The sequence below is a fragment of the Natator depressus genome, chromosome 9 (assembly GCF_965152275.1).
Source record: "Natator depressus isolate rNatDep1 chromosome 9, rNatDep2.hap1, whole genome shotgun sequence".
Lineage (NCBI taxonomy): Eukaryota > Metazoa > Chordata > Testudines > Cheloniidae > Natator > Natator depressus.
Window position 1 is genome coordinate 1,575,994 of NC_134242.1, and position 12,900 is coordinate 1,588,893.

The window sequence follows — 12,900 nt, forward strand, 5'->3', positions numbered from 1 at the left end:
TCCAGTAAAGCCACTTATCTAAAATTTCTTCTCATCAGTGAGAATTTCCACTTCTTCCTACTTTTTACCTTGACTCCTAGCATTGGTATAAAAGCAGTATGCTCTTCACATTTTCACATCTGTTCAATTTGTTAATGACACACTGAGTTTGAGTTAATACCGCATTTGCCCCCTTAGCACCTGTCCCTTGTGGTGTTGGTTTAATACCCTCTCCCCCTCATCGGCTCCAGTTGGTCTCGAAGCAAGATGATTAGCTGCCTGTGAGATGCATGCTGGTCCCATTCATATAGCTCTGTCTCCCACTGGAATATGGCCCAGTCCTCCACAAATCCAAACCTTCAGCTTCATATCAGTTGCACTGTCTATGGTTCACATCCAATATTTTCTGCCTTCTGTTGCTTGTGGGACTGGAAGTCTCTCCAAGAAGATAACTTGGACGTTCCTCCTCTTCAGCTCCCTTCCAAGATCCCTGAAGTTTTCTGCAATCTGTGGGATGCCATAGCTTTGGAACCAGTGTGTATCCCCACCAGTGGAGACTTGCCAGAAGATTTAATAACCCCATCCTTCTTGCACTTACATTTCATATTTTCGCCCTGGGGTGACAGCATACCATCCTGCTCTCCTTGTGTCCTTTGCTAAATTCTGTGTCCACTCTTCATATGGAGTCACTGGTGGGGATTGTTTGCCTTCTAGAGACAGGTGAAAACCCTATCTTTATAGCTGCTTGCTTCATAATGCAAGGGTGCCCATGAGGCATGTCCCTTTTAGCTTTCTGTTCTGTTACTCCGGAGACAGGTTCCTCTGTAGTTGCTTCACTGTGTACCTGATACCGAATGAGGACTTTTAGCTGGGTTGAATACCTCCTGGTTTTCTCTCTGCTCTTGGTCAGCCCATTTCTCTGGTTTCTGTTCTTTCCAGTTCTCCTTTCACAGACTCTTCCCCTTGTCGTGTCTGTAGTAGTGATTTCCAAATGTGGTTGTCAAAGAGGTGTTGAAACTTGTGCTTCCAGACCACGTATTTTCTCCTGTAGCATGGCCACCAGCTTGCATTCATGCACTAGAGATCTATTTGGTCTTCTGACAGAAAAGTAAACATAGCATGTCTGAGGCAGGACACAGTTGTTTCCTTGTGGTCCATATTTGCTACGTGGAGTAGAGCTATACCTTCAACAGAAGGAGCCAGACTCCCTCCAAAACTCACCAGCTTGTCACTCTTATTTGCCTACCTCAGGAGTTCACCTGGCAACTGACTATATACTAAGCTTCACTGCTCAGCTCTACCCACTCTTTAGCAGGCCAGGGTTAACCTCTGACACTTCAAACCCTGGGTCTGTTCAAAGACAACAGGGTTACAGCCACACTGCCCTCACTGCGACACAGACAGACCTGTCTCACCTAGCCTGGTCAGGGGTCCACAGCCCAGCCATGCAACCTTCCTGGAGAACAGACAGACCAAACACACCACTCACCAGTTTCCTCTGCCTCTGAGCATAGCATCCACACCTATGCCCCCTGAAACCTAATAACTAACTTTGGACTGTGATCAACACTGCTAAATATATACCCAAAAGATCAGACTAATCAGAATGCAAAACATGATTTGAGAAAAGAATCTTAATTCAAAGCTTCCTTAGAACTTGCAGTGCTTATTGGGGATTCTTAAAATAGTAGTGTCAAAACTTATTTTAAAAAGAAATCCTATTTGTGTAAATGCAGTTGTCATAATTATTGCAATTAATGTAAAGCATTTATTCATGCTCTTAAAACCCTCATGTAAGCACTTAAATACTGAAGATGGTTTCTCTCTTAAATACTGATTAAAATACATTTTGTGAAATGAAAGCTGAGTTTAGTTCTGCACTGAGCTAATTATGCCAACATCACCGTTTCAGATTTTATTTCTATGTGCACACTAACAACAAATGATCATTAGTCTTTTTAATTCTTCCCACTCCCTGCAATGTCTCACAGAATATCCTCCTTGACATGATCCTTTGGAAGATTGTGTCCAGTCGAATTAAACAAGGGGAATATCGCCTCGCCAGGCTTCAGCCACCTCAGGTTGGAGACCAGTATTTTGCTGCCAATCATCCAACAGTATGCAGATTAATTTAGTTTTTTATCATGCATTTTGTAGTGGTTTCTGGGTGTGTTTGTTTTTCTGCTTGTATAAACCTGTTTTTAAATAATGTCTTTATCATATTTCTGTAACTTTACAATTAAAAGGGATTTTAACAGAAGCATCTTTAAATATTATTGTAAACATGTCCTAAGCAGGTAAGTGTACGTTAAGAAATTTGGCTTCACTTACAGGACTTGACAAACAGTGTGAGGCCTCTCTAATTTTTCCATTGGCTTGTTTTTTCACTCCAAAATGACACACTTAGAATTTCAGGGACTAATGCATGCAGTGTCACCAGTGTCCATCCCAGACACTTAGTTGTAGTCTGCATGTCAGCAGATCAGTAGAGTGGGACTAGAAACGTCTTAATTCTCATGAAATCCAGGTTCTTAACTGTGGGTTCGATCCAGCTCCCAGTGAAATGAATTAAATTGACTTCAGAAGGTGTTGGAGCATCCTCTGTGTGATCAGTAATTTATGGTACATACAAACAAAGGGAAACCAAATGAGACATGGTAAATTACTACTCCTTCTTAAGCTTTTTAAGCTGGTGTTGGCAGCTCCTTCTCCTCAAGAGATAGTCAACAAACTGCACTTGGTACCACCCAGAGGCTACTGTCTATGGAAAATGCAGTGTAGTAAAACACTGCTGGTTTGGTTATTCCCTTTAACGCCTTATAGCTTTTGTCTACCTCTGGGCAGGGAACCGGCACAAGGCCCAGCCATTGCTTCAGTCAGAATTGAGCTTGATTTTTAGAACGCCAGTGGTGCCTAGGGTTCTGCACGGGGGTAAATCTAAGCCAGGGAGCATAAGGGCAATCACTTATATGTATATCCACCAGCACGGCAGTCACACACAGTCGGCTGAGGTAGACTGAGAAATGGGAGGAACCAAATACTTGGAGAATGTTAGCAGTGTGTTTGTCTATTTATTCCAGTTAGTGCAGTAACATTTCTAAGGTTTATGTATTGCCTATTTAGGATGAGGGGAGTGAGTAAATTTTTTTATTTAAAAAAATAAATAAACACGGTGTGATTTATGCGTACATACTAGGAGATTGCTTCTAATTCACTGTTTTGCATGCTTTTTAATAGCACACATTGTCAGATAGGCATGGTTAGTTTAAATTGCGTACTGCTTATTGTTGGTTGGATACCGTTGAACAAACCTGTGTATGTGTAAAATATTTAGAGGGTTTCCCCCCCAAACTTGGGCATCAAACAGACAGTTACATCACAAGAAGTGTTTTAAGGCCATTAGTCCTCAATAGTATACTTTGGGAGTTGACTGGTTCCTCTGAAACCGTGCAGTTATAGGCAGTACTGTGAGTGCTTTGGAATGTGCATGAACGGGATTGCAGGCGCAGGAGACCTGGATACTATGATGCAGAATCTTCTTTTCTCCTCGCGTTTGTACCTTTTGAGATCTCATTGCTGCCATACTGCAGAAGAGGGAGTAGGCACAGCCGTGTATGTAGATTCTGCACCACACTGTCTTGATCCTATATAATGACAATAATTTCTAAATGAGAATCTAAAACAATTCATAATGAAAGTCCGTCTCATTTCTGATGTCTCGTAAAATTTCTGATGTGGTTTTAAAGTATTTTGCTCTTGGCAGCCTGGTTTTCATATCTGTTCCTTTCCCTTCTGCAGGAGGCTTGTTGGAGAGGATGCTTCCTTTCCTCCCTGTTTGGCTGCAGAAAGAAGACTCCAAAAGCCAAGTACATGCACTTAGCTCAGGAACTGTTGGTTGATCCAGAATGGCCACCAAAACCTAGAACTACTACAGAAGCTAAAGCTCCAGCCCAGGAAAATGGTTCATATCCAGTAATCACTATAACATAACAATGAATCTCAGTGGTATGTTTCTTTAGCCGTATTCAGAGCTATGTAATTGTATGGCTTTGTTTAGTATTGCCGCATATTAAGTGTTCTCCTAGTACAAACATTTCTGGTTATTTTGTCTCTGAATACAAAGTTCAGAGCTGGACATCATACAAATTATACATCAAAAAACATTGAGCTAGATGACGTACAACAGAAGAAAAAATTTTTTACTAAATTTTGAAGCCTCACTTGCCCAAAGTGAGCTGTATTTACAGGTTTAAACTGCAGGGCAGTTAAATAGGGTCCTTTGAATATTTGGGGAATGTTAATATTTGGTGGTAATTGTTCCACCCTGTGTACCAACAGCAATGTGAGCATAGTGTGCTGTCTGACACAACCTTTTCACAGTACTAGAGACCCATAGAAACCACATGGAAAGGGTTGTCAGTTATTTCTTCACTTTTTATGAGAAAGCATCATGACTGTAAGATGATTCTGGAGTTTTAGTGTGTATCCCTCCTATTTCACATGGACTAAAAACAAGTTCATACCTAGTAGTGCAAGAGAGTTCCCAGCTGTGGGACAGGTAAGAGTTTGGACTTGCAGCTAGTCCTTAAGTCTGACCCTGCAGGTACTGGGAATGCAGTAAAAACTGTGTGCTCAGTCCCTAGGAGGAAGGAAGCACGTTACTCTCAAATGAGCTCTTACCCTCCTCTTCAGCTAGTCGTAGGCTGCAGAAGGACAGGTTGTTGGGGTCTTTGAAGAACCTAGGCCAAGTAATTCTTCTTCCCTTATGTCTCACTTTTATTGCATTTAACTGACTGGTGGCTCCATACGCTCTCTGTGTCCAACAAAGGGATTAGATTACTCTTATCAGACCAGGTTTTATTGGTATTGTGTGAGTGATTTTTAACACTTTTGCACCAGCAAGGCCAGAACTACTGCTAGGAGGCAGAAAATGGTTTTCACATGCCCTTAGCATTAGCAAATATTAATCCTGGACACCAAGGGCTTATAAATACCAAAGGATTGGTCTACCAGTGTCTTAATTACCATGTAGTTGTGTGCAGCAATGTTAAGATGGAAACAGATGAGCCAAAATCCAGGTCTTGTTATAAAATTATTGGGCTGCCATGGATTTCTCTCTTTTTAAACCTTTTGCATCCAGTGGTGCCATGAGTACTTGAAGTGCGAGTGCAGTTTCACTGTGAGGTGGTGCCAAAGAGCACTGTACTAGGCCACTAGGGAAATGAAATCGCAAATATGAGACAGCAAGCAGCAACAACTTCAAAAATACTGGGTTTTAGAAGCCTGTCAAAATGGGTAAAAAAAACCCAAAGCCTTTGGCAACCAAATAACAGTAAAACCTTGAGGAAAAACTCCTACAGTCAGTTCCTTTGCTCTTTTGAAAGAATAAAAAGTGCTGAGATTTGGACTGCCTTTTTTAACTCCGTGAAATAGACTGATCTAAGCAACTCTGAACTTTGGGAGAGGACACCAGAAATCCAGATCTGACCCTTACACAAAAACTCCTCTAGGATTGTATGTGGGGCTGAATGAAACCTGTGGAAATTACTCCACTCTAGGGAGTGGTCTCCTGCTATAAAATCCTGGGGGGTAGCTTGTTACGTTATCTAGGGAGGATATCATTCTCTAGAGTTCTTTTGTAATAGGAGTTTTGCAGCTCAGGCCTATTTCCCTTGTGTTTTCGTGTATGGCAATATCCTCCTTCCCTGGACAGGGTTGAATGTGCCATGCCAATCTTGGCATTAATAATTGGGGCATAAATGGTTTGGAGGGTTCTAGGACTGTGAAGATTAGCAGTTACATTAACAGTTATGCCTCATGAATTAATGGGTGTACTATCCCCTATGCCAACTGACAGCTCTCTTCCTGTTTTATTTTGGGACAGCATTTACCAGCTTTTAATCAGTAGTGCAGAACAGAATTGTCCTTTTCCTGCTTTTCGTACTGTTGAACTTCAAACAATATTTGTAACTTTAGAAGAGTGTAAAAACTGGATCACTATTACTGATGCTGCTGCTGCTGCTGAGTCTTTGAAATATCTCATTCGTGTGGAATTGGGGCGGGGGAGATGGGGGGGAGAATATTGCTAGCTAAGTGAATATTCTTGATATCTCCCCTTTATAGAAAATATTTTACTTTAGTGGAAAGATTCCATGAAGCTATGCATCTTGGACCTTGGAGCTGTGACTTACGACCACATCCTAGATTTGTTTAAATGTTAACTTACGGGGGGTTTTGAGTTAGTTTCATTCATTTTGACTTGCTTGTTCAGTCAAAAGTGAAGAGGAAAATGTGCACGTGGTCTGCGTCTAGTGTTGCTTAGTGCTCTTCCCGCAAACTGCTAATCAGTCTGTCCTCGTTCAGATGTTAAAGTCAGTCTTTCATTTGTGGTGATGATATTCTGTGTACCAGCCCATTAGAAATATCCAGATAATAAGGAGTAAACTACTTGTAGAGCAGTGAGTTTGTTTAAAGAGTATTCTAACCTTTTTAATTAGGGCCAAAATTGTCAAGTGTGTCCATTAATTTTGGGTGCATTGCTTGTGAAAAGGAGAGCATGATTTTCACTGCTCCTGAGCACCTGCAGATTTCTCTGACTCCAGATGGAATTCTGGGTGCTCAGCACCTCTGATAGTCAGGTGCTATGTTCTTCAAGTTGGGCACCAAAATTAGTGGATGCTTTTAACATCATATGACTGAGCAGCTAGGGTCTTTGACCAAGAACAGTTAGTTATTGTTCAGAATAATAGATCAGCTGTCTTTTTTGGGAAAAAAAACCTTTAAAATTTTTCTTTTTGTTGCAAGGTTTTGTACTTCTGAGGGTTCAAATACAGCCATGGAAGTAGGCGCAGCTCCTACTGAAGTCCCTGGGAATTGCACCTTCTTACCTCAGGGCAGGGTTCAGCCCTATTTGCCTGTATATCACTTTGAAAGGAAGATGTGATTTTTTTGAAGTGTACAGAAAGATAGCAAACTAGATCTGGCCCCAAATTAGCAAGTTCAGTTCATACGTTGAAGTATGTTGGACTTCAGAGTTTGTGCTTAAAAGAAACCTTCTGTAAATTTGTTCTTGAAAGCTAATGAATTCAGATGAACAGAACTATTTAGTGGGCCCTACTAAATACTCTTGATGGTCTTTTTTCTTTCTATTATATAATTCAGCCTCACACTGAGGAGTTTGATTCAGATTTTCTTATTAAATTATTTAAGTGTATACAGACCTAATTTAAATCTGTATACATCTTACTTCAGTGTGTTAGGATTTGTAAATATGACTGATATAAATATTATTTATGCACATACTTAAAGGAATGGTCTACCCAGGAAAGCAATTGTTAAATAATAAATGTAACTTTTAAATTTGTTTAAATAAATAACCAGATCTTTAACATGTGTATCCCTCAGGGTTGTTTTTAAAGTTCTCCTTCCCTTCAGATACAACTAATGGCAACTGTAGGTTTCCTACATTATATCACTAAGTCTGCTGTAAAATGAGCTGCAAATAATGCTTGAGTAAAAGTGGCAAAGCCAGCCACAAAGCAAAGATTATTTCGATTAATTTGTAAACTTTAAATTGGGAACTTTTACAATTGCACTTTTAGTTTTTAAAATGGTCACCGTTTTTTATTCTATTTATTTTATTTCTTGTTCTGTGTTTATGAAGATTGTGCTGAACCAGTTCATCTGAAATTGGGTAAATAATCCTCTACTGTATTATGTATATATTAACATTAAACACATGCAGGATGCTTTTTTATGCTGCAAGTTTTTTAGTATTTTCCTTGGTCATCACAACATTCAAGATTTAGGAAGTGCTTTAGAATTTCTCCCATGAAATTTTGAATGATAAAATTAGATTTTTATATGTCTGAGGGAAAGGGGTGGTTTTCTGACAATTTTTAGAGTCCTGGATATGTTAATTTTATACAGTATAGCTTCAGGTTTTTACAGCTATTTTCAATGAATTGCAGCTTATTTGATAATTGTGAACCAGAAACTACTCTTGGTTTAGGTGATGACTTCCTTGAATCTAACAAAAATAGAAGGCTCATGATTTTAGTGTTCTCTGGAAGCTCACCTTCCTCTTATTTTTAAAAAGCTAGTTTAAATCAGAAGTGACACTGCATCTTTATATTTAAAACCATGCACTGCTGCTCTAGAATGGTACCAGTTGTCAAAGAGGCACACATGCGTAACTGTACATTACAATTGTAAATAGCCTTGTAAAATCATTTTTATGATTGAAGCTATTTGAAATAAAAATGTAAATGAACAGTGTGTACTTTCATAGCTTTTGTTGTTTGTGTTCAGGAATGTTTCTCTAATTCCCTCTGTCACACATTTGGGGCTCAATTCAGAGCCCACTGAAATAGATAAGAATGACGCCCATTGGCTTCAGTGGGCTTCGGCTCAGCCCCAACTCCATGCACTCTTGCTGAGTAAGGGGCATGTGTGCGCATATAAACACACCAGATTAATATCTGGAAACAGTGACCTTGGTCTTCCATCATGGATTGATGAAGGCCGTGTTGAGGCTGTAACTTGTACCTTACGAAGGGTAGTGATGCATTTCTGCTTCATTATTGAGATCTTCCCATGCTGCTTCCTTGCAGCATGGTGTGCTGATAGCATTTCTTCTAAGGTGACACTTTCATTTCTTGCCAGTTTTCTGCCTGCAAACAATGTTGTTCCTGACACTATCATATCTATCCTGCTCTGAGTCTGGAAACATCACTTCATGAGTGAGGCTGAGACCCTTTCCATACTGCAGTATGGAAATACATTTAAATATTCCAGGACAAAGAACTTTGTTTAAGAAAAGTTAAGGTAGAATGTGTTTGAGAGGGGTCCAGCCAACACCCAAAAGCTTGACCGGTTTTTTAAAAACCCAGGCACAAACCTGGATCCAAAACAATATTTTATGAACCTTTTGCTTTCACCAAGATCTTTATGGACTTAAGTTTTTGTTGCAGACAGTTCATGGAGGCAAGGGAATTAAACTGTGGAGACACAGAAAGGAGGTGGTAAGTGCCCAATCTGGATTGCTTAGTCTAAGTCTGGAGCAGAAAGGTGCCCATTCCCTACTGGTGCTGCCACGATTCTAGCTCTGATGCAGAAAAGCCTTGTGATGGAGAAGTGGCTGGAACTGAAGGACCTTGTTTCCCAGACCCTTACACTTTGGCAGAAGTACAGGGGATTTAAAAATAAATACATACATGAATCTGAGACTGATGTTCCTTTGGGTCTACTACAAAAGCCTGTATATCCAGTTATGTATTGGACAGGTGACATAAGTGAGACATTATGCTGCTCTTGGGCATGTATTTCTCCACCTTATTCATGATGGGGGATGGAATAAAGTATTCCGGCTCTACTCAGACTTCTACTGGGCTGTTGGGGCACTGTGACAGGGTCGGGCCAGATGGCTATAGGAGAGTCTTTTTTTTTTTTTTTAATTTTTTAAACAAAATTTTAATCAGTTCCAAACCCTTACAGCTGGAATGGTGTACACTGTTGCTCTTAAATGACAGCAGAAAACAGCTCTTCTCTGGTAGTGAAATCTCTCCCCTTTTCACTTCCATCTTATCACAAAAGATGTAACAGTATTTGTACCACACATTTTCAAACTGTATGTTCAAATAAGACGACAACACAGGGTCAGTTTTATTTTATGCATGCAAGTCACATGGAATTTAGAGCAGTTGCCTTTCCTTTTTTGACAAAAATAAACTCCAACCATTTAATAAATGGGAGACTAAAGAACATGTGTTACCAACTACCTGAATAGAGATTATTACATTAGTTATCCAATTAAGTTTTAACCACAACTGAATTGGAGAGTAATAGAAGGCAGATATATTAGCCCCAGGCTAAGTAGGTCCCTTTTCCCTGGGTAAGGTAACAGGGAAGGTTCCGGAACAATCAGGAACCTTCTGGAGACAATTAAGACAGGCTGATTAGAACACCTGCTGCCAATCAAGAAGCTGCTAGAATCAATTAAGGCAGGCTAATCAGGGCACCTGGGTTTTAAAAAGGAGCTCACTTCAGTTTGTGGTGTGTGTGTGAGGAGCTGGGAGCAAGAGGCACTAGGAGCTGAGAGTGAGAACGCGGACTGTTGGAGGACTGAGGAGTACGAGCATTATCAGACACCAGGAGGAAGGTCCTGTGGTGAGGATAAAGAAGATGCTGGGAGGAGGCCATGGGGAAGTAGCCCAGGGAGTTGTAGCTGTCACACAGCTGTTCCAGGAGGCACTCTAGACAGCTGCATTCCACAGGGCCCTGGGCTGGAACCCGGAGTAGAGGGCGGGCCCAGGTTCCCCCCAAATCCTCCCAACTCCTGGTCAGACACAGGAGTCATCGACCTGGACTGTGGGTTCAGAAAAACGGCCAAGCTGAGGGCTGCCGTGAAGCTCCAAGGCGAGCAAATCTGCCAATAAGCGCAAGACCCACCAAGGTAGAGCAAGAAATTTGTCACAGGCACATATGCCACACTTTCTGGTAGACCACATCCACACTGACCACAGCTGTCCTCCTTTTTTGAATGCAGGTTTCTATGTGTATTCCACTGTGGGAATGCATGCACTTCATGCCCCTGGGGTCAGAGAATTTTTGAAAGCAGTATTTGTTGCTCTGTGCATGTGCCTTTGCCTTCCTTGATGAGTCCTTACATAATTTAAAGAACTCCGGTGCCACCCTCTGCTCCATGGGAATATATACAGCTGCCCTAAAAGGGAAGTATCACAGGCAGCCTTACAAACCTAGACCGGCATCTCAATAATTATTTCACCAGCAGTCTTATGACCCTCCTGGTAAGAGACAGGGTACAGACCTCTCGTTTTCTTTCACCTCCCATACCTACAGCACCTTCTCAATCTTATCCCCCCAGTAAAAAGATATTTTGTGACAGGAACTCAAGAGCTGCAAACCATTTATGATGCCTCTACGTGACCCCCACGTACCCTTTGGGGGTTGTTCAGTACTCTAGTTCCACAACTAGAGTGCCATAGCAGACAAGTGGGTGTTAGATATCATCTGTCCCAGCTATGTGATCGAGTTTACTTACCTACCTTCTCCAAAACCTGCATTCTCACGAGGAATCCCTCTTCCAGCAAGTAACAATACAGTGCGCACCTCTTCAACACCAAGGAAAAAGTTTTTACTCTACATAGTTCCTAGTCCCTAAAAAGTTGGGTAGTTGGAGACAGAAATGTATCCTCGATCTCTGTAATCTCAACCACTTTATTCACCAACTGAGATTTCACATGGTCACTCTGGCATCAATACCCTATCCCTGGAAAAAGACATATGGTTTACAGCTCTTGATATGAAGGTCACGTACTTTCACATGGATAGTCACCCCGTCCACAGGCATTTTCTCAGATTCATGGTGGGCCCTGACCGCTTTCAATACACGGTCCTCCCATTCGGCCTCAGCTCTGCCCCCATGGTCTTTACCAAGATCTTTCTGGTAGTAGGAGCTCTTTTCAGACAGAACGGCTTCACTGTTTCCCTTTTATGTTGATGATAGGCTTCTCGTTGCCAAAACATGTCAGGAAGCCTATGGGTCAACCTCATCAATGCTTCAACGACTTACTTCCCTAGGAGTCAGTGTGGACTTGGAAAAGTGTCCTCACTCCATGCAGACTACAGACTTCATAGGGGCCACTCTAGATTCAGTCATGGTGAGAGTTCATCTCCAAAGATTTTGGATCTTGGATTTTGGAGTTCATCTCCAAAGGTTTTGCACCAGGAGCATGCTAATAGGTCAGGTTAGATCAGGTTATAGGCAACCTTTGAGTTCCAGTCAGAACTTGTTTTCCTTCTGGAGCCAATGGCTTTATGGACTTATGTTATCTCACTTGCCAGACTTCACCTACATCACCTTCAGGCATAGCTCCAGAGAGTGTATTCACCAGTCAAATACAGCATGAATACCTTGGTAATAATTCCGTCCAGAGTAACATCTTTCTTGGTGTGGTGGAAGGATCCCCATCAGGTATGTGTCCCCTTCCTATTATCCTTGTCAGACAAGATGATCATTAGTGACCCCTCTCTCTTCAGCTGGGGAGCCCACATGGACAACCATACGGCACAGGGTACTTGAATGTCCCAAGAGACCAAGATGCACATCAACCTTCTGGAACTCCAGGCAGGATGAGAAGCTTGCAAGGTTTTTCTACAATTCATCCTATCCCACCATGTCCTCATAACGTCAGACAACCTGACAACTGCCTTTTAAATCAATAACCAGAGAGGAGTGAGATCAGTCCCCCTATGTGTAGGAGAAGCCACCCTGTGGAATTGGTGTATCCGGAATCAAAGCACCCTGTTGGCAGCTTATTTTCCAGGAACTCAGAATGTGTTAGCAGATGCCCCCAGCAGGTATCTCTCCATCAGTTACGAGTGGGATTTGCATGATTCAAAATAACATTTTTGTTCAGTGGGTGGCCCCTGATCAGGTTCTGTTTTGCCAACTGAACAAGTGCAACATAGGTTGCTCCAGAGGAGCTCTTCGACTATGCTGTCAGAGCGATGCTGTCTTTCTCCCCTGTTCATACCATCTGAGCAATGCCTTTCCTCCCTTACTGCTCCTACTTTGGGTCTAACAAAGTCATGACAGGGTACAATTCATCTCCATTTCCCCCCAATTGGCTCCCAAATCTCCTACAACAGTCATCTCATCATCCACTCATCATCGAGGCCTTCCCTGATCTCTTGATCCAGGAGAAGCGCAGGATCAAGCATCCCAACCTCAAAGTACTTCATCTCATGGCTTGGATTTTGGATGGGCATCAACATTAGAACATTCCTGATCAGAAGCTGGACAAACGACCCTTAATAATAGCAGAAAGGGCTCCACTAGAAAATGCTATTCAGCCAAATGAAGCGTTTTTCTGTCTCGGCACAGCAGAAACATCTCCT

At 41.7% G+C, this 12,900-nt stretch overlaps 1 protein-coding gene across 1 annotated transcript in view; it reads left to right on the forward strand.

The window, feature by feature from the left end:
• Positions 1-8,238, forward strand: part of ATP13A3 (ATPase 13A3) — a 126,429-nt gene extending 118,191 nt beyond the window's left edge. Inside the window, exons 33-35 of the mRNA XM_074963319.1 lie at positions 1,971-2,096; positions 3,778-3,984; positions 6,103-8,238. Of these exons, the coding sequence (XP_074819420.1) occupies positions 1,971-2,096; positions 3,778-3,969 (318 nt within the window). The 3' untranslated portion in view covers positions 3,970-3,984; positions 6,103-8,238. The remainder of the gene's footprint in view (positions 1-1,970; positions 2,097-3,777; positions 3,985-6,102) is intronic.
• Positions 8,239-12,900: the final 4,662 nt, after the last annotated feature.